At 37.1% G+C, this 21802-nt stretch overlaps 2 protein-coding genes across 4 annotated transcripts in view; both read left to right on the top strand.

Annotated features, from left to right (window-relative positions):
- Positions 1 to 2321: 2321 nt before the first annotated feature.
- On the top strand, positions 2322 to 8677 carry LG04H9orf40 (linkage group 04 C9orf40 homolog). The gene is made up of 2 exons (XM_074330570.1): positions 2322 to 3047; positions 7060 to 8677. Exons 1-2 carry the CDS (start codon positions 2622 to 2624, stop codon positions 7216 to 7218), a joined length of 585 nt encoding a protein of 194 aa, XP_074186671.1. The 5' UTR covers positions 2322 to 2621; the 3' UTR covers positions 7219 to 8677.
- Positions 8678 to 19312: 10635 nt separating this feature from the next.
- Positions 19313 to 21802, top strand: part of TRPM6 (transient receptor potential cation channel subfamily M member 6) — a 138580-nt gene continuing 136090 nt past the window's right edge. The window contains exon 1 of one of the 3 annotated variants that reach the window (XM_019736699.2): positions 19313 to 19582. In XM_019736699.2, coding sequence (XP_019592258.2) covers positions 19550 to 19582 — 33 coding nt within the window. In that variant the 5' untranslated portion in view covers positions 19313 to 19549. The remainder of the gene's footprint in view (positions 19583 to 21802) is intronic. The other 2 variants (XM_019736695.2, XM_019736693.2) reach the window with 2 other exon arrangements.

Genomic DNA, 21802 nt, shown 5'->3' with positions numbered 1-21802 from the left:
GAAATACCATTACATGCATAAAAATATAAAATGGAAAATAAGAAAGCATAATCCCAATTTTTTACATGGGCAAAAGACTTGAACATTTTACCAAAAAAGCAAATGGCAAATAAGCACTTAAAAGATGTTCAACATCATTAATCATTAAGGAATGCAAATGCAAATTAAAATTAAAACTACAATGAGATACATAGTTAAAAAGATTAAAATTTAAGTCTGACCATACCAAGTGTTGGAAAGAATGTGTAGGAACTGGAATGCTCATGCATTGTTGATGGTACCATAAAATGTTACAACCACTTTGGAAACCAGTTTGGCAGTTTGTTAAAAAGTTAAACATACACCTACCATATGCTCCAACCATTTCACTCCTAGGTACTTACCCAAGAGAAAAGAAAGCCTATGTTCATACAAAGCTTTACACATTTCAGCAGCTTTATCTGTAATAGTCCCAAAATGGAAGTAACCTACATGTCCATCAACAGGTGAATGGATAATAAATTATGATACATCCATACAAATACTACTGCGTAATAAAAAGTAATGAACATGTAACATGGGTGAATTTCAAAATAATTGTGCTGAAAGAAGCCACATAAAAAGAGTATATATACTGTAAGATTCCACTTTAAAACTCTAGAAAATGCAAATTAATCTATAACAAAAAAGTAAAGCAGTGGTTACATTGCTGGGGAAGGAGGGAGGCATTACAAAAGGGCAAGAGGAAACTTCTGTGGGTGATGGATATGAGCATTATCTTAATTGTGGTTATAGTTTCATGGGTATACACATATAAATTCAGCAAATTCAACACTTTAAATATATATAGTATATTTTATGTCAAAAAATGACCTCAATAAAGCTGTTAACAAAACTGAAAATGTTATTTAGGAATACATACACAGGTGAGGAAATTACAAAGGAATGGTTGACTCAAAATTCAAAACAGCAATTACCTGGAGTTGGGGAAAGGAGGGTGGTGCCAGTGGGAGAGGCACTAGGGACCTTGTCATGTTCTGGTACTACTAGCAGTATTCTCTATCTGAAACTGAGTGTTGGGTATTTTACTATCATTCTTTTAAATACATATGTTTTATACAACCTTTTGTATAGATGAATTTCACAATTTGGAAAAAAAAAAGTCTGTGGAGAGGACTACAAAGGAATGAAACTATTTGCTAAACAGCAATTTTATTATTTGGGGGCAGGATGTTCTCCAAACCTTTCAAATAAAATTAAGCTCTTCTATGTGTAATCTGTGTCACTGGTTTGAAAATCGCAAACTCTTCATCTATTTGAGACAGATGGGTTATCAATTTCAAACAAGAAGGAATGGAAAGATCAAACAGAAAAGCTATTGTTTATTACCTAACTTGTTAGATTTCTGTGTTTAAGTAAGTAGTTGCCCTATCCTCTCACAACCTTGAAGTGTAGGGACGTGGGGTAATTAAATATAGGTAGTAGCTACCAGTTAGAGTACAATTATCTTTCTTGCACACATTTTCTCTAGATCGTAGCAGTTTCTCCTTTTAAAGCGTTTACATAAAATTATCTTCCTCACATTTTTGTTCACTTGGTTAGTCTTTATCAACTATTAAGTTACAATAAATAGACAGCTGTTATCCCTTCCTCACTTTGCTTCACATCACAATTTTGTTGGTAAGGAAGGTCTTGGAAACTCACTTTGATCACCGCACAGAATAAGCAGGGAATTCTGTGCGTTTCCCACGTAATTTAAGAGCCAAACAATTTTAGGTTTCAGTTGGAAAATAGCTGTGCTCCAGGCGTGGCTCTTGAATGAGTTATTTTGGATGAGCTGCACATCTCCGCAACTTCATCAATAAATTTTTAATCAAAAGATCTTCAAGGAATGGTACATACTTCACTTTTAACAGCAGCCACTGCAAAACATACAGTTCGTTGGGTTTTTGATTTTGCATGTTGATTTTAGCTACTTCCCTCAGACCCGACAACCGTCGAGGAGTCTGTCTCTAATAATCACATTGTGCCAGAACCTCTTAACACTAGTTTAAGTTTGTATACTCTCTTTTAACCTCCTGGAGACGTCCACGTGGCCACTGATTCGAGGAAGGGACTATTAATATATACATTTTAAAGGTCTTAAGCCTAAAGCGCTTTACTACGCGCGGAATTTGCACCCTTTCCCCACCCCTGACGTAACAAGGTCACGCCCTCCGTAGAGAAACTCGACTGGGCCTTTAATAAACCCGCCGAGGTTTTCCTACCTCCCCCTGGGAGGCGCACTTCCGGCCGCGGGGGCGCTCGGGAGCGCGCTCGGCGAGCCTCCACCAACCAGCGGCTCCGCCTGACTGGCGCGAGTGTGGAAGCGCACGTTTGTGCGCAGGTTCGAATATCCGCCGTTTCGCGGTTGCTCCCCAACGTCCGGCCGTGTCTCCGTGGCTGCGAGCGCCGAGCGCGAGGGCAGTGGAGAACCCAGCCGCCCCGCCCCCTCCAAGGCGCCCTTGCCACCTTCGTGTCGCCGCCTCGCCCCAACAGAGTCTTCGCCCTTCTTGGCGCGCTCCGCCCCCACCCTCCGCCTCCGCAGCTATCGGCGCTCGGTCTTCCGCGCCCGGCGGGCTCTGCCCGAGCCTGTGGGGCCCATGGCCAAGCGGCGTGCGGCCGAGCCGCTGACGTTCCACGTGCCTTGGAAGCGGCTCCTGCTCTGCGACTTTCCGGAGGAGCCGCCACTACCGCGCTGGGTCCCGCCGCAGGCGGTCTCGCATCCCGGGCAGCCCCTCGGCGTCTCGGAGCTGCCCCGAAAGCGCAGAATCGACTCGGCGGTTATGACTGAGCCTTCGGCATCGCCGAGCAAGCGCCGCGATGGAGGGGACACTAGTACTCCCGGCGGCGCGGAGCGTGAGGGCCGCGACTTAGAGACCGGCGAGCCGCCGCTGCTGCAGCCGCCCGAGCAGCCCGGTGGGCCGGGGGAGGAGTCGCGGGATGACCTGCCCCCTAGGGGCAGTGGCGATGACGGGGCGGGGCGCATAGAGTCCCCGCGGGGAGACGTGGGGCCTGCACCGCGCCAGGTAGGGGCTGGGGGTGGGCTGGGTGCTCCAGGGGCGGGTGGGGTCCACCTTTTCCCTTGCACTACGACCCTTGGGAAGGAACAAATAGGCCCTCTCTAGACTCGTGTTCGTCAAGACGTCCCAAAAGGCGAAAAGCTGGGGTCCCTGCGTCAGGAACGGACGCCGACCCCCAGGCAACACAGCGAGGGCTCCCGAAGCCACCCTTGGCAGCGCTTTGGGAGAGTCCCACGGGCTGAAAGCATTTCGCTGAAGTAGGGGAAACAGACCGTCGAGTGAGATAGACACGGCCTTGCAGCTTCAACGCCCGTTATGTGAGAGGGAAGTAGCGTGGGTCATGACGGACTGGAGTTTGGTGAAAACGTTGACTGAACCATAGACAGGTTCAGCTCAAAGACAGCACAGTTTGAGAAAGGTGTAGCGTGCCTTCCTTAGTTTAATGATGATTTTTGTAGAATTCTTGGTAGGTTTCTTTCTAAAGAGATGACCAGTGTGGTAGCCATCAATTGGACGTTTTTTACTCATGGTGCAGCTCTTATAGAGAGCAAGTGCTATACCTAAGGAAAAGGCATTTTAACTCACAATCTGATCCTATGAAAAAGGATCATTGTTGAAAATTAACTTGGCCCTAAGGCAAATCATATATGAGGACCTCTGAAGAGTTCCTATTCCTTGGGCATTGAGTCTGCTCCATCTCTGCACATCAGAAGATCTGATTTATCTAGATCTGTGCTGTTTAAATATGACAGCCACTAGCCATGTGAGACGACTGAACACTTGAAATGTGACTAATCCAAATTAAGAGGTACTGTAAATGTAAACTACACACTTTCAAAGGTCTCAAAAATTTTATATGGATTACATGTTGAAATAACTTGGAGATACTGGATTGAATAAAATAGATTAAAATTCATTTCACCTGTTTCTTTTAGTTTTTTAATACAGCCACTAAAAATTTTAAATTATGTTTGTGGCTGGTGTTATATGTTTATTTGACAGCTTTGGTCCAGACTTAGGAATTCAGACTGCTTTTTGGTAATTTGGTGTTGACTTACTAGGAGCTTTGGAGATTGAAGAGCCAAGTGTAGGGCTCAGAAGTCACCAACTCTTCAACCGCTGCATCATAGCATCCACCCCACATCTCTCCATTAAATATCTTACGCAGAACTTTTCAAATACCTTGCCTCTCCCGAAAAAAAAAATAAAAAAAAAATTGAGGTTCCTTTGCATGACTTGTTCTTGGTGAAAAACCCGATAAGATAATGAGAATTTTATAGTTGGGCAAGATCTTTTCCTGTCTTAAGAAATTATCTTTTAGACATAATCATGATGAGCATTTCTGGATGAAATTATAAATTGTAAATATTTATACCTCCAGCTTCCTTGGAATTTAGGAAGCATAAGCCTTATTTAGACTTTTCTTCAGATTGCTTTTAGGTGTTCAAAATCGGCTTACTTAAAACCGAATGATAGCACTTAAGTTTTAAAAATAGAATAAAGAATTAGAATTTCCAATTAAATCATGTCTGGTTCCAATGTGCAAAACCTAAAAAAAACAGAATGATAGTCATCCAAACATATTTGATACGGAGATAAGTACTGTGTAGTTTGAAAGCTTTCCTCTTCAGACCCCACCCATGCATAGGCTTGTCTTTCCTACCAGAATATATGGACTGCAATATGCCACAAATTGATAAGAAGGAAATATGGAAATGACAGGCAAAGAAGAATGTTTTAGTAGACTGACACAGACACCTGACTAGAATCTCCTAGAAACACCTGTCTTCTACAGTAGTGACTGCATTAGGCAGCTCTCCTGTAGTCGCTACAAGCTCATGACAGTAAACAAACTTGGCTCTAAGGGTTCCTTTTTCACCAGGACTAGTCCCCTGTTCTCTTTTGGCAAAAGCCCAGGAACCTTCATGTTCCTTAAGCTGTTTCTCTTCTGCAAACTTAAGAGAGAGATGTGTTCAGCTTTCTTCTTCCTGCCACCAAAGATGCAGCTTTTTTTTTAAAGGTTTTACAGATAATTACCAAGGGAAAATGGGATAAAACAGGGAGAAGTTAAAAAGTTTTTTCAGTTCACACAGCAAATGTTTCTCTGGTTCATGTTGTGCTCAGAATAAAGCTTAAGTCCCTGCGCTCACTCTTGGGATCTCATTTAGGAAAAATTTTCTCAACTATGCCTGTTCTATTTGAAGATAGAATCTGGGCAGAATAATGGTACTTCTTTTCTGTCTTAGAACTTCAGAATAGTTCCTGAGTTGTTTCAGGTTTTTGTTTTCTACCAGAAAAATAAAACCAAGTATTACATCATTAAATATTCATACTTTCTCATGTTAGTGCTACTTTATGCAGATTCATTGCTGTTAGTGCTCACCCTTACTGTTAGATATTTTTAATAGAAAGTAAGCAAAAATGTTTTCTGTTGGAAGAAAGTAATTAATGATTCATAGGTTTGGGATATAATACCAGGCAAGAATGAGCAGTTAGAATGCTAAACCTTAATTCACATGAAAGTCCTATGTTTTACCGATTAGGAGACACTTACGTCAAGATCAGAGTTAGTGGGTGGTGGAATTAGCATGCAGACCCAGTTCTGTCTGGTGGCAGAGTTGGTGCTCTTAGCTACTAGGTTATATTGATCGCATTAAAGGATCATTTTTTGGTCCATGTTTATAAGTAGGTAATTTGAACAAGAGATTTTTTTCCCCCCAGTGGGCAAAAAAATAGACCCTTGTTTTTCACTCTATTTACTTATTAAAGTGAAATTTTTCATGGCATCCTTTGAATTATTACGTCTTTATCCCAGGGTTAAGAAATTCCAGAGAGACCCTTAATTCTCTAAGTCTTAGTGTCTAAGGCACTGAATAAACTCCTTAGTGAGATTTCCTTACAAACCTGCTCTTAGTAAAGTAGCCACATGCAGCTATTGAGCATTGAAATGTAGCTAGTCTAAATAGTTCTGGAAGTGTAAAATACCTGCCAGATTTTGAAAACTTAGACAAAAAGGTTGTAAAATACCTCATTAATTTTTAAAATATTGACTGCATGTTGAAATGACAACAGTTTAGATATATTAGGTCAAATATGAAGTTTAGATATCTTTTTTTTTACTGTAGTTACTAGAAAATTTTACATTATATATGTAGCTTCCATTATATTTCTGTTGGGTAATGCTTAGGTTCTAGCAAGTGTGAACCTAACAAGGACACAACATAGACTACAGATATATAGATATTCATCTGGGAAGGGTGTTAACCCTTCAGAATAGTCACCTTGGGAAGCCTGCACATAATGATTCCATTGGTGCTTCCTTTGGACAAAGTATTTTTTGGGATGCTTTTGAAATTCTGGCCAATTCTGAATGGCACTGGAACATCAGGTTCACTTCATAGTTACTTGAAACAACTTTATAGTCATTCAGAATAAGCTGTGGAATTTTTAAGGGGCTAGCACTCACTTGGATTTATCAATTTTGATACATTGATTTAAAAGTCATGTTTTATTCCAAATGATATTTTAACAAAATGATCAGTTTAAGATTTTCTTGCTATTTACCTTGTGTATATCCTAATACTTTTTAGAAGATTGTCAAAATATTTTAGCCTATGTAAAGTCAATCCCTTAAAATACCAAACCTCAAGAAAAAGTCCAAAAATAAGTTTTAAGGTATGTGTGTATTTTTTTAATAAAAATGTTTTCCTCACTGAAAGGTAAAACATTTTAAGACTGTTTTCATACATTTTCTTTGGTTGAAAATGGAAAAATCTCAGCAGAGTTATTCTTGAAAGAAACTCTTAAATTTGAACTACTAACAAATACTTTCACGAATACATAAATACGAAAATGCACAGGTTTGATTGAGTCCATGAAGTAGTTTGATTAGATAGAATTAAAAGTGTATATTTGTTGAAGATACAAAATAAAAGGCTGCAAAATCTTAGGTTTGCTTTTACAAAAATTTTATTTCCTGAAAAAACTTTCTAAGTCGAACATTTTTTTCCCCTTAAAGCTCAATGAAGAATTTTGGCAGTATAATACCTTCCTGTACTGGAGGAATCCTCTACCACCTATTGATCTGGCAGACATTGAAGATGTAAATGAAGACAACCTGACAGAAGCAACGCTTCAGTGCAAGAATGAAGTGGTTGAAATTGACATGGAGTCCTGACAGAGGAGCTGAAGAAATGGGTTTTTCTGAATTTGAGGAGACATCTCTAAGTGAATTTATGTATTCTTAAGGAAAATAGTTATTTTCCATACTTGATGTGATTTCATTCCCAGACCTGAAAAATGAGGAAAAGTTGTTTTAAAGATAAATGCCTGTAGTCACTACTGAAACTCCCAATAGGATTTGTCAAGGATATAGTGCAATTAATAGGGGAAGTATTTTATGTATGCATTCTTAAAAATGTATGATTAGATTCTAAATTTGAAGGTACAGATCATATAAAAAGGAATTCTGACAGTTTTAGAAATAAGTGGGAAACAAATATTTCTGCACCAAAAAGTTAATCTGTGGTACATGAAATGAATATTGTTTTATAAGTATTAATAAAATGCTTTCTAATACACTTTATTGAGTCTTAGTTGAACAAAGAGCTGACTTAAATATCTATGCAAACTTAAAATGTGGGGGTTTCTTTCTGAAAGCTGTTATTACTGTAAAAGAGCTTTCTAAATGTGAAATGGAATTTCCTTTTGGGTAGCCTGTTTGTATAACTTCCAATATTTGATGTTTGTTAAACTCTGCTTTGGGCTCTCAAAAATGGATAAAGAACAATGAGAAATGAGTAGGTGTTTCCCTTCCCCTTTCTCAGAATAAGGAAAGAAGTTTATTGCATTTCTTTTTTAAATTTCTTGGTTTTGAATTGCCTCGAGGGTATGGTTTTTATTGCTCATTACTTTAGACTTGTAGTTCTCAACACTGACAACACTTCCCAAATCTTTGCCTGGGCCCCTCTCTCATTTAATTGTTCTGATGTGGGCCCTGGTATAGCTATTTTTTAAGCACCAACCCTCCTTCCTCCCCCCCATCCATCTAATGTGCAGAAAGGTTTGAGAACCACTAGACTAATGGTAGTTTTTCCTGTTTAAAGGAGATAACTAATTTGATCTGAAGCAATGCCTCTTAGCTTTGTTTTTATTTTGCTCTGTTGATCTCTTTGTTACTACTAAATTATTGTGTTATTACTATTTCATTGTTAAAGAAATAAAATAAGCAGTTTGTGTTTGAGTTATATGACTGTCAGTGATTAAGTTAGTTAACTTTTGTATTGCGATCCCAGTGTTGGCTTTGTAATTGAGTAATTCGTCCTTGCTTGTATGTTTTTTATTGTTAATGATATTAGATCCCAAATTCAGGAAGGATGATAAATGCCAATGAGAGTGGGGGGGGGGGGGACTATGTTTTGTGTGTCCTGCAGGATTTAAATATGGGTTGACATTAATAAGAGTATTCTAGAACAGAAGCAAATTGTACAGTATTGTGGTTAAGAGTTAAGGCTTTGGAGTCAGACATGTTTCAAAGTCCTGTACTGCCACTTTCTAACTGTAACATTAAGCAGGTTATTTTTCATCTCCAAATTGCTCACTTGTAAAATGACAAATAATAAATAGTATCTACCTCAGAGAGACTATGTTTATTGATATACTAAGTACTTTACCTGCATCATCTTGTTTAATTCTCATTATTCTAGGTACAAAAAATAATTTGAATAAACATGTTTCCTACAGTTGTACTTCATTCCACTTTAAATTGCTACTAGAAGTTTCAGGGTAAGAATTGGAATTGAAGAAATAGCAAGGATAATGAAGTGGGGGAAGCAGTTAAAGTACTGTGAAAAAATATAAAACGGTAAACTTTCTTCCCTCCTGTTTGACCATTTTCTTTCACTGCTCTTCTAGTGCCTGTCACATAGTAAACTCGATAAATACAGAATAAATGGGCACTCTTGTCGGGAAGGTAAGCCATCGATTTTCTAGGACCATTTACAATACTAGGCCATTTTCCCAAAGATGTGTGTGTGAAAAGTCCGTTGCAGAGATCAAATAGTAAAACATTGGAAATAAGCTAAATGTATTATATAATAATGTAAAGACTAAGACATGTCCACCAAAGGAACAATAGGAGGTGGTTATTTGATGAGAAATCTCATGGGAAATTAAGTAGCTCAGATAACTTTTTCAACCATAATGTGGCAAATTAAAACCATAAGGTAAAGAGTCAGAGAAAATATTTACTGTTAACATTAAAGGTTTCATATAAGTATATTTTAATGTAAACATACATGTCTAATATGTAGACTGGATAATATACATGTAGGGTGTGTGTGTGTGTGTGTGTATATATATATATGTATATATATATATATATATATATATATATATATATATATATATATATATATGTGGAGACATTTGAAATAATTCCATTCTTTTAAAAAAGTTACTAAGTAAACCTCAACTTGGCAAAATTTCATTGTTGGTAATTGAGATGGAAATTTAAAAGTGGTTTTTTTTCAAAACAGACTCATATACAGAGAACAAACTGATGGTTGACAGATGGGAGGAGGTTTGGGGGACTGGGTGAAAAAGGTGAAGGGATTAAGAAATACAAAGTAGCAGTTACAAAATAGTTACAAAACAGATGTAAGGTACAGCATAGAGAATATAGTCAATGATGTAATAATTGGTGCCAGGTGGGTACTAGAGTTACAAGGGGTATCACTTTGTAAGTTATATAACTGTCTAACCACTATGCTGTATACCTGAAACTAATGTAATACTGAATGTTAACTACGTAATATTGAAAAAATACATATTCTCATGGACCGCGAAAGATAATGTCCAGAGACCACAGTTTCAGTAACACTGACTTTAGGAAACTAAAATCTTAATAATTAGAAAAATAATATTTTATAAAAATAAAATTTCTTTTTATTAAAAAATAAAAGGTGTTATTTTAAGTTGTATTCCTTTTACCCAGATTCCCTGTCACCTCTTACATTACCACAATATGATTATGAAAATGAAACAATGCTATTATGCTATTATGAGGATGTGGAAAGAGTGACGTCAGACAAGTCTTTTAAAGGATATGTGTCAAAAACCTAAAACTACAAAACCTATAGGCTGTCTTCAAATTTCACCATTGTCTCACTAATGTCTTTTTCTGGCCCAGATTTCAATCCAGGGTTACATGTTATATTTATTTGTAGTATCTCCTGAGTGTCCTCTAATCAAACAATTCTTTGGAATTTCTTTGCCTTTCATGACCTTGGTACTTTTTGAAAAGTAGTGTTTAGTTATTTTTCTGGATGGCTATCAATTTTGATTTATCTGATGCTTCTCATAATTATGCATTTTTGGTAAGAACTCCATAGAAGTGATGTATTCTCAGTGCAACACACTAAGAGGCACTGGATGTCAACTTGTCTCATTGGGGATTGTAACTTTGATTACTTGGTTAAGGTGGTGTCTGCCAGGTATTTCTATTGTACACTTTTCTCCTTTGTAATTGATAATTGTCTTCTGGAAAGATATTTTGAGACTATGTAAATATCCCATTTCTCATACCCAGAAATTTTAGAACCTACTGATGATTCTACCTGAAATACTTATTGCCATGGTATATTTCAAAAGATAATTTACTATTTCCATCATCCCGTCTACGTTTATTAATTGGAATTCTACTGAGAGCTTTCCTTTAATCCCCATTTCTTTATTCAATTATTCACATCAATATAGACTAATGGGTATATATTTTATTCTATGTTATTCTGTCATTTATATCATTATTTTGTTGCACAAATTATCCCAGATTTAGCCATTGGGAGACCCTTTAAGTTGGCTCTTGTGCTCTTCCCCTATCAAAATGTATTTTGTTATTTATTGTGTGAATACTGGTTAACATCTGCAGTGCATTTTTGCATTTACAAGGTTCATGGATGGAAACCAGTGCCAGCTGTACAACACTGTCATTCACTAAACAATTTGAGCCTTGGAATCCTCTTCAGAAAAGGGGGGCACTAATACCGTCGGAGGAGCAGAGTGGGATAAAATGATCTGAAGGCTGTGGGAAACCCATAGTGGGCACTAAATACATCTCTCTATATAGTACTTGAAATGCATGTTTTCACTATGTTTCTGATGATAGACACATGGATGAACTAGTATTAGTGATCTCTGACAGTACCTGAAGTTGATTGAAGCAAACACTGATAGAGGTTACTTTTAAGGAATTTAAGCTATCAAATGATCTGGAGTCCACAGACTTTAACAATAATATTCTAGCAATTTATATTTATTGATGGCTGTGTCTTGTGTCCTTTTGATGTGACCCTTTGGTAGGCAGAATTCTAAGATGTGTGCCAAGATTCCCAGTCCCTGGTGTAACGTCCAGTTATTCGATCAAACACTAATATAGGTTCTACTGTGAAGTATTGTGCAGATGTAATTACAGTCCCAGACCAGTTAACCTTAAAATAGGGAGATAATCCAGGTAGGCCTGACCTAATCATATGATCCATTTAAATATGGGTCGAGATGTCAGAGACAGAGAAAATCAGATGCAAAGTGTGGGAGGAATTGGACATGAGATTAATTCTGGCTTTGAAGATGAAGGGAGCCATGTGCCATGAACTTGAGAACAGCCTCCAGAGGTTAAGAGTGAGTCCCCATGGCCAGCCAGCAAAGAAACGAGGACTTTATGTCCACAGTATATTTATTTTCTCAGTTCTCAAATGTACATAACATAGTTTGGAAACTGCTAACCCACACTTCTGTGAAAAACAGGCCTACTAATCAGAGTGAAATATTGGTATACACTTTTTGTCTTTATCTTTTGGATATTCAATTAAAATCTTGTTTTCCAAAGTTAGGTTGATTTTTTTTTCCCCATCCCTCCCTTCAGCGTGGTTATGTTATTTATTTGTAGTATCATTGGATTCATTTGCTTCTGTTTCTATTTCAATTTTGACTTCCCATCTATTTTTTTAATTTTATAAGTTTGTAAAACATTCACATAATTCCATAAGTCAGAACTATACAAAAACATGTAATAAGTCACTCCCCCTAACTCTTCTACCCCATTTTTATTCCCTTGATTTTCCCACTTTGTTCCCCTTACCTTAAACAATCTCATTAGCTTCTGGTTTGTTCTGGTGTTTTGTTTTGTACTAATGGTCAGATACACATATAATTTCTACTTAATTCGTACATTTATAATTCATAACAAATTTATAATTAAACTATTTTTCAAATAAATGGGTATTGAACATGGAAAATAGTTTACAAAAGAAAAAATATACAAGAGCATGAAAAATAAACATTTCTGCTCAATTGTGATCCCAAATTTTAAACAAGATACTGTTTTCTTATATGAACTGGCAAAAGTTACAGATAATGCTTTATTTTATCAAAGCCTTTCTGAAAAGCAATTTGGCAGTATGCTTTAAGACCATTATTGTAATCTTTAAACTAGTAGTTATCTTAAAATGTATCCTAAGGAACTAATCCAAAAACTAGATACAAATTTACATATCAGTGTTATTTGTAATAGTAAAATATTAGAAATAAGTAAAAAATAGCTTTTAAGTAAATGGATAGATAAGTAAAATATGTATAATAGAACCCAATGAAATCATAAAATGATGTTATTTAAAGTGTTTTAATGATGTAGGAAAATGCTTTAAAATAAGTGAGCAAAAAGTGAGGACACTCAGAGCTGATCAGATGGAGTAAGCTCACTATATACTCTTTCACACTAATTACAACTAAAAGCTTTAGTTAAAATGCACCTGTGGTCTCTGAAAACTAAATGAAAGCATTACTAGATTGGGAATGGAAATCAAACTTGGCAAAGCAACTTACACAGAGCTAAATTATCTGGTTTTATTTCTTACTCTCTCTCCTAGCTTTGAACCAAAAATGAACACCCAACAGAACTGCAGTGGCAGTATGGACAGCCCAAACTCTAAGAGAAACCTATCTTTTTGGCCAGAAGACCAGGAAAAGGAGCTGCTTTGAGCAAGAGAGAGGGAGGAATTCTGAAGATGAGAAAGCAAGGTAAGTGAGCCCATAATTCTGTATGTAAACTGGCATTAATTCTAGGCTTATCCCTGAGGTACATATGCATGAGACAAATTGAAAGCCATATAGCAAAGGCTTTGAGAACTAAACCATAATGTAAACTTCCACCCAAATCCCACACTAATGTCTGAGGGATGCATGCATGGGACAGGCCCAAAGCAACATAGCCACGACTTTGAAATTAAACTGACCTTAGAACCGTGACCATAGAAAAGACAGAACTTATAGTCTGAATGAAAATGGGTTAAGTACTTACTTAAAAAAAAAATAATAATTAACCTCTAGAGAATTTTAACAAGACCTAGAGTCTCACAACATAATATTAGAACACAGTGCAAAATGCTCAACATGCAAAGAAACAGGGAAAGACATCAATAGATGCCAATTCCAAGATGACACATGTTAGAATTACCAAAGATTTTAAAGCAGCTATTAACACTATTCTCCATTAAAAAAAGTCTTTCAAAATGTTCTCTGTATCTATAAATTTCTTTTTGTTTTGTTTGTTTGTTTATTTTGTTCTTTCGATTCGACATACAAATGAAATCATATGGCATTTGTCTTTCTCTGTCTGACTTACTCCACTAGCACAATATTCTCCAGGTTCATCCATGTTGTTTCAGATGGCAAGATTTCATTCTTTTTTATGGATGAGAATTCCATTATATTTATGTATCACCTCTTCTTTATCCATTCATCCACTGATGGACACCCAGGCTGCCTCCATCTCTTGCCTATTGTAAAGAATGTTTCATTGAACATATGGATGCACATGTCCCTTTGACATAGTGTTTTGGGTTTCTTCAGATACCCAGAAATGGGATTACTAGGTCCTTCTTTGTCTCTTGTTAAACATTTTTTGTTTCGTTTTTTTCTGGTTTTTTGTTTGTTTGTTTGTTTTGTTTTTAATTTTTATTGGGGAATATTGGGGAACAGTGTGTTTTTCCAGGACCCATCAGCTCCAAGTCAAGTCATTGTTTTCAATCTAGTTGTGAAGGGCGCAGCTCACTGGCCCATGTGGGAATTGAACCAGCAACCTTGGTGTTATGGGCACCACCCCTAAGACATTGTTTTAAAGTCTGTTTTTTTCTGGTATAAGTATTGCTACCACAGATTTTCTTTTCTTTTCTTTTTTTTTTTTTCCCATTTTCATAAGTATCTTTTTCCATCCCTTTTCTTTCTGCCTGTGTGTGTCTTTCAATCTAAAGTGAGTCTCTTGTGGGCAGTGTATTTAAGAGTCTTGTTTTTTTTATCCATCCAGCTACCCTGTATCTTATGATTGGAGCATTTAAAGTAATTATTGATAGGTATGCAGTTATTGCCATTTAATTATTCATATTCTTTATCTTTGTTTTTTTCTTCTTATTCTTAAAGAAGTCCCTTTAACATTCCTTGTAATACTGATTTGGTGGTGATGAACTCCTTTAGCTTATTTTGTCTTGCAAGCTCTTTATCTGTCCTTCAATTCTAAATGATAGCTTTGCTGGATAGAGTAATCTTGGTTACAGGACCTTGCTTTTCATCACTTTGAATATTTCATGCCAAAAACCATCTGGACTGCAAAGTTTCTGTTGAGAAATCAGCTGACAGTCTTATGGGAAATCCCTTGTAGGTAACTAAATTGCTTATCTCTTGGGGCTTTTAAGATTCTTTCTTTGTCTTTAACCTTTGGAATTTTAATTCAGATGTGTCTTGGTGTGGGCCTCTTTGGGTTCATATTGTTTAGGACTCTGTGCTTCCTGGGCTTGTATGTCTATTTCCTTCTTCAGATTAGGTAAGTTTTCCATCACTAATTCTTCAAATAGATTTTCAATTCCTTGCTCTCTCTCCTCCTCCTGGTACCCCTATGATATGAATGTTGGTACACTTGATGTTGTCCCAGAGGCCACTTAAACTATCCTCATTTTTTTGGATTCTTTCTCTTTTTTGCTGTTCTAATTGGAAGTTTTCTTCTACCTTATCTTCTAAATCGCTGATTTAATCCTCTGCATCATCTAATCTGTTGATTCCCTCTAATGTATTCTTTATTTCTGTTATTGTATTCTTCATTTCTGACTGGTTCTTTGTTATGTTTTCTACCTTCACTTTTGTTTCCTATCTCTCAAAGTTCTCACTGAGATCATTGAGGATACTTATAAACAGTGTCTTGAATACTGCATCTGCTAGGTTTCTTGTCTCTGTTTAGTTCTTTTTCTGGAACTTTTTCTGTTCTTTTGTTTGGGACGTGTTTCTTTTTCTCCCCATTTTGGCTGCCTCCCAGTGTTTGTTTCTATGCATTAGGTAGGTCTGCTATGTCTTTCAGTCTTAGTAGAGTGGCCTTATGTAGTAGGTGTCCTGTGGGGCCCAATGGCACAGTCTCCCTAGTCTCTAGGCCTGGGCGTTCCAGGTGTGTCCCTTGTGTGGGTTGTGTATGTTTTCCTGTTACAGTGGAAACTTGGTTGCTGTTTGCATGTTAATGGGAGGGATTGAACCAAGCTGATTGGTTTTGAGAACTGGCCATGACTAAAATGGAGGAGCTGTTGTGCAGGGACTGATTCTGTGAAGCAGAATTTGCTCTAGGAGGGCTCTGGTGCCTGCCCAGTATGCCCTTTGGGTTTGTCATCTGTGGAGGAAGATGGTGGTATTCCGGCTTTGTCAGAAGCTGTCCACAGGACATGCCAGCCTCAGGACCTCCTGGGAGGGGCCCCACCACAGGCCAAGTTCAGCCCCAAGCCTGTGCCCTGCCCAGGACCACCTAGAATGAGCCACAAAGCAACCCATAGATAGTCATCACCAGCACTGGGCTTGGCAGTACCTGGGAGAGACTAAGCTGTGAACTGAGGCTGGCTGCCACTAGTGTCAGGCTTATCAAGTGTTACAGGGCACACTGAGATCAATGCTGCTTATTTGGGGTTTGTGAACCTTTAAAATATTTTAGGAAACTCCATAGCATAAACCAAGATAGGCTCTTTGTATGGAAAAGCCACTGGTTGTAGCTTGGGTGTGCCTGAAAGTTGGTGGAACAGGGTCTCAGGGAATCACCAGGGCAGGGCAAACAGTGTTAGGCAGGTTGATGGAGATTCAGATATGGTGGTTGCCTGCATCTGCATGCTGGGAGAGGGAATGGCTCAACAAAGGAACAATGGCTTCTGCCAGCGCTTCTGTCTAGGAGAAAGCTGTCCTTCCAGCCATCACCCTGAAGTGAGACAATCCAGTTCTTCCCCATATGTCCCTGGTGACTTTCAATCTGCTCCTCCAGCACTGAAGCTCAGAGTGAGCGAGTCTGTCTGCGAGTGAGTCCATACATGGTCCATTTAGGAGGAGAGCCTGGGACTCCAGCAGCCCTCTGTCTCCCTCAGCAACAATTTCTCCTGGTTTTCACAGCCAGAAGTTATGGGGACTTCTCTCCCTGGCACTGGAACCCTGGGTTGGGAAACCTGGTGTGGGGCTGGAACCATTCTCCCTTCCAGTGGGGCTTCCACAGGCGAGATATCCCTACCGAATTTAACTGCCACATACAGGTGTGGCACCAGATTGTTCCTATTTCTGTCCTTCCTACCAGTCTCGATGTGGCTACTTCTGTATATCCTTAGTTACAAGACTTCTGCTCAGCTAGACTTCAGGTGATTCTTGATGGTTGTTCTGTGTTTTAGTTGTAATTTTGATGTGGTCATGAGGAGAGGCAAGCACAGCATTTATCTACTCTGCCATCTTGATTGGAAATAAATGCTTTTATTGTTATTTCTTGATTAGCTTTATGTATTAGTTTTGACACCTCATACAAAAACTGAGGATTTAAGTCTCTTTTACAATCCCACCACACATATACACCCATTTTCCCATATAGAAATATTATAACTTTGGTTAGTTTAATATCCAGGATTTACAATATCATAACTATGCAAATGCTATTTATATGATTACTTTTTCTTATCTGCTCAGAAAAGGAAAATATACTGTGATTATTCTTTTCCTGGAATTAATAATTTGTTTTTATTGCTTGCTTCTTTTTCTATGTATTTACTAGTATTTTAAACCCCAATTCTTCCCAAATTTGTAAATTAATCTCAATATGTCCTAAAAGTTTTATTATTTGCAACTTATTGAAGAAAATTTCCCCACATTCCCTAGGCCTGTTCAATTCTGTCTAGTTACTTCCTGGGTCTGCCTCACAGCTCTCATCTTGGGCTCTTCTTTCACTACTATTCTGGGGATTCTCTTCACTCTTCCTTGTATTGGATCTTCTGTTCCATGAATGTGATACTTTCCTAGTGTTGGTTTATTCCTTTGTTTCTATGGAGCCAATCCTCCAGCAGCTTCTTAAGAAGGGGGATATGAGGGGAGGGGGGTTGGAAATTTGGCATCTTGAACACCTGAAAATGTCTTTAACTTCACATTTTATGGTCTAGCTGGATTTGCTATTTTGAGGGAAATAATTTTTTCTCAAACATTTGAAGCATTGGACCATTGGTCTTCTAGCTTCCAATATTGCTGTTGAGATATCCAATGCTCTTCTTATTCTTTAGCTTTTGTATAACATTTTTCTCTTTAGAGCTAGTAGAAGTTTTTATTTGTTGCCACTGTTCTAGAATTCACAATAATTTAACTGTTTTCATACTTTGTGTTGTGTGCTCAATGGACTCATTTAATCTGGAAATTTAGGCTCCTGTATTCTAGGAAATTTTTTGGAATCTCTTATTTGATAATATTCTTGACTGTGTTTTTTCTCTATTTTAGACTTTCTGGGCTGGTTTACTAATTTTCTTAGCTTTCTATCTTATTTTTTACATTATTGTCTTTTTGTTTTACTTTCTTTTTTAAAAATTAAAATGTTTTCTTTTTTTTTTTTTAATTAAAGTTTATTGGGGTGACTGTTTTACTTTCTGGAATATTTTTTTCAACTTTATCTTCCAGCCACCTTATTGAGTACTTTTATTTCTGCTACTACACTTTTAATTTTTAAGAGTTTTTGTTTATTCTCAGAATATTCCCTTTAAAATAATAATCCTAGTCTTGTTCATGGAATCAATATGTTCCTAATTCTCTAAGGATAGGAATTATTTCTTTCAGGAACATTTTTTTCTCCTTACTTTGTCTTTTTTACACCTATTAAATATTTTTTAATAACTAGTTAAATTTATTTAGAATCATTTTACAGCATTGAAAGAGTTCAAACTTGCTTAATTTAGTGGTGGTAATGGGCGAGGAGGGAAATGCAACTGAGTTTCTAAAAGAAATTTGGCAATTTGTGTAAATACCTCAGGAAGGATGGTAAGAACTCTTGGTCATCAGGCTACTTCCAAATCAGCAATTTAAGGGCTATGAGGAAAGTGAAGTTTGTAGCATTAAAAAACACAATGGACAACTAGTTCTAAAGATATTCAACACTGTATTTGAGACCCAGGATTGACTTTCCTTGGCCATTTGCCAGGAAATGTACTATCTACTTTGCCCTGTTGGTGGAGTGGAATTCCACCTAACAGAAGCCATACGTATGCAATGTCATCACAGCCTCCTGTTCACAAGAAAGACACTGCATGGAAGATTATCTAAGTAAATCTCTGCCTTTTATTTCTCATATCTGGGTGAGATTTTTTTTTTTTACTTCTTCATTTCTGATGAAGAAACGATCGTGTAGTAGTTGGTATTAATAACAATCATTTAAAGAAAAAAACAATTTGATGACTTTCTAGTGCCTCCAAGTTATGTACACCTGTTAATTAGTTCTTGCCCGTTTTTTCCAGGTCTTTGGTTTCCAAAAGAGTGAGAACCGGCAGTTCAAAAAGACACTGACTGAAATTTTTAGATTCAAGCATAGTTGGGAAGAGAGCAAGGCTGGGGGAACACAGAAATACTCACAAAACTTTGGAAGAAAAAGGGTCTAAGTGATAATCCATCTTTTAAGGTGGGGCACAGAAATGAAAAGTAAAAATAAAACCTTTTATAACAACAGTTCAGTAAAAATAATCACTAACGAAGTTGGCAGAGGTTCTGAATACATTTTCACTTGAAATAACCTCACACTGAAGTTGAGCTCTAAGCCCTACCTGCACGCTGAACCCCACCTCAGGAGGATAGTGGATTCACGACACACATGCCCGGGTTGACAAAGTTCCTGCCGCCCCCCACCGAGTTCCTGCAGCTGGAGGGCTCAAGCAGATGACGACAGGGGTGTTAATCATTTCCCGGACCAGGCAATCTTAGTCACGAGGTCCTGCTTAAAGTGAAATCACCATCTCTGGTTTAAAAACAGCCAGAAACTTTTTACTTAGCTCGTGTTGCAATTTCTCCATTTCAGGTTAAGCACATGGAAATTTGTTTGGCAATTCTTTTTACGGCACTATTTCCATTAGTTGCTCTCAGAAACTGGAGTTTATCTGATTGTATGGTAGATGAAAACTTCAGGATAAAATTCAATGGCCTAAGGCTGAATGAAGTTTACCCTGGCTGTGGTTATGAAGAGGGTAAGTGAATGAACCTTTTTGTCGTTCTTGTATTTTCTCATATGCCAGATTTTATACACCATAAAATGAAAAAGGTAAAATCTTGCAATTACAGTTAGTCGTTTAGATTTGCTTGATGATTGTTTTTAAGTGATCACAGGCCAAAACCATGAAATTAAAACACGCAATTAAGGATACATGACAAATAAAATTGCTGCAGTTTCCTCCTGAAAAAAAATATTTTTATTAATTAAACAACTTATTTAATTAATTAAGCTGCCATTGAAATTTATTTATTTATTTATTTATTTATTTATTTATTTATTTATTTATTTATTGCATTGGTGGAACAGAAAGAACACCAACTGAACTGTTCAATAAATAGACGAGACAATTTTATGTGAATGAAAAGACAAATAATTTTGATTATTGGAAATAGCCAGTTAGGGACTGGATGGACCGACCATCTGGAGGTAGACTTCAAATGTCAAATAATCCTGGTTCTAATAGAAATACTGTTTCATGGCTGTGTGTTTCTATTCAGCAAGATAATTTTTTTTGTTTTTTGAAATCTATCTGAAGCAGTAATAACAGTTTTAGAAATGAAACTGCTATCAATATTTCAATTATTGTCTTTCTTAAAAAGGAAAATGATATTTGGGTATAATAGAAGGAATTTCATTAGAAGAATACTGACTGTTTTTGCCCATTTCAATTGTGGTGACCTTTAATTTCAAGAAAAATACAAATTTCTCTTCTTTGAGCCTAGAACAGAGCTGGGTACATAGAAGATTTTATGGAAATAACTTGATTATTTATCTGTTTTTTAATTTGCACTTATATTAATGGATTTCAGAATATATTTTCTAGTCATTTGTGTAAAATCTTATTAAGTACTCAATAAGGCAGTGATGAATAAAAAAGGAAGTAGATAGGGTTTTTTACCTGAAAGGAATTTAATTCACATCTTTTCCACTATGGATCAATGCATTCCATTTTGGAGAACTTTAATTAACACTTCTGAGTGTTTGAAAAATTATAGAAATGACATACATTTTTTTACAACAACACTGCTCATTGTGAAAACCTGGAAACAACCAAATGTTAATGAACAGGACAGTGGTTAAATACAATGGACTATGACATACCTCATAGAAAGAATGAGGTGAATTTGTATCTATTAACATGAAACCAATCCAAGTTATTTTGCTAAGTTTAAAAAGACAAGTTTCAAAAAATAATAAGTATAGTATAATCTTATTTTTTTATAAAAACAAATAAATACCAGTATCTACATTTATTAATACAATGTCTGTAAGAATATACACCAAACCATTTACAGAGGCCATTTTGGGGGGTTGAACGAGAACGTTTACTTTCTGCTTTGTAGACACTAGAATGGAACTGGTAGGGATGTTGTTTTATATTTACTGCTAAAATCTCAGAGTATATAACAGTGTCTAGCACATAATAGGTATGCAATAGTGTTGCATGAAGAAAAGAAAGAAGGCAGGCAGGAAGGAAGGAATGGAGGAAGGGATTTTTGCAGTCTTCACATTTTAAAAAATTAGCATAGTTAATTTGCAAACAGATAAAATCCACAAAGTATCTTATTTTTTTAGTTAAAAAATTATTTAGAATAACTTCCAAAGCTGCTAATGTCTCTTCCCCTCTTGTTAGCTCTTCTTTCCCATTTTTTGCAACACTTTCCCAGCTAATTTTGGTTCAAAGGAAAATGGAAATGTTATGGTGTCTGTGCTCACTTAAGATTTTCTGCACAGGCATCTTAGTTTGGGTTTGATGTCCATCCTCAGGAATTCATGCATCCAACAGCCTAGATTTCTGTTCATCTCTTTATGTGCATGCCATCATTCCAATTTGATGGCAAACCTTGGTGAATAAACACCCTGGCTTATGACCCTTTCTGTCCTCAATACCGAGCATAGGGCCTCACACTCAGTAGGGGGATGGTTTTGTTGCTGGCTCTTTTTCCACAAACATTTGTGCAGTCCTTAAAGATGGTGTACCACTGTAATTCCTTCTCCTAGGGCAAACATTGTATACAAAAGTACTCATTACATGTTTGTTGAATGAATAATTAGGGCGTGACTGGCACATATTGTCTGTGTACACGGGTGATTGGATTTGGTTCCAAGGGAGATGACAGGAGGTTGTATTAGTTTGTGATTGTTTTGGTTGCCAATGACAGAACAGGTGAGTAGAATTGGCAGAAGCAGAAGC

Source organism: Rhinolophus sinicus, linkage group LG04 (genome assembly GCF_036562045.2).
Source record: "Rhinolophus sinicus isolate RSC01 linkage group LG04, ASM3656204v1, whole genome shotgun sequence".
NCBI classification, from domain to species: Eukaryota; Metazoa; Chordata; class Mammalia; order Chiroptera; family Rhinolophidae; genus Rhinolophus; species Rhinolophus sinicus.
Note: the sequence above shows the minus strand (reverse complement) of the source record. Positions and strands in the feature narration are given on the sequence as shown.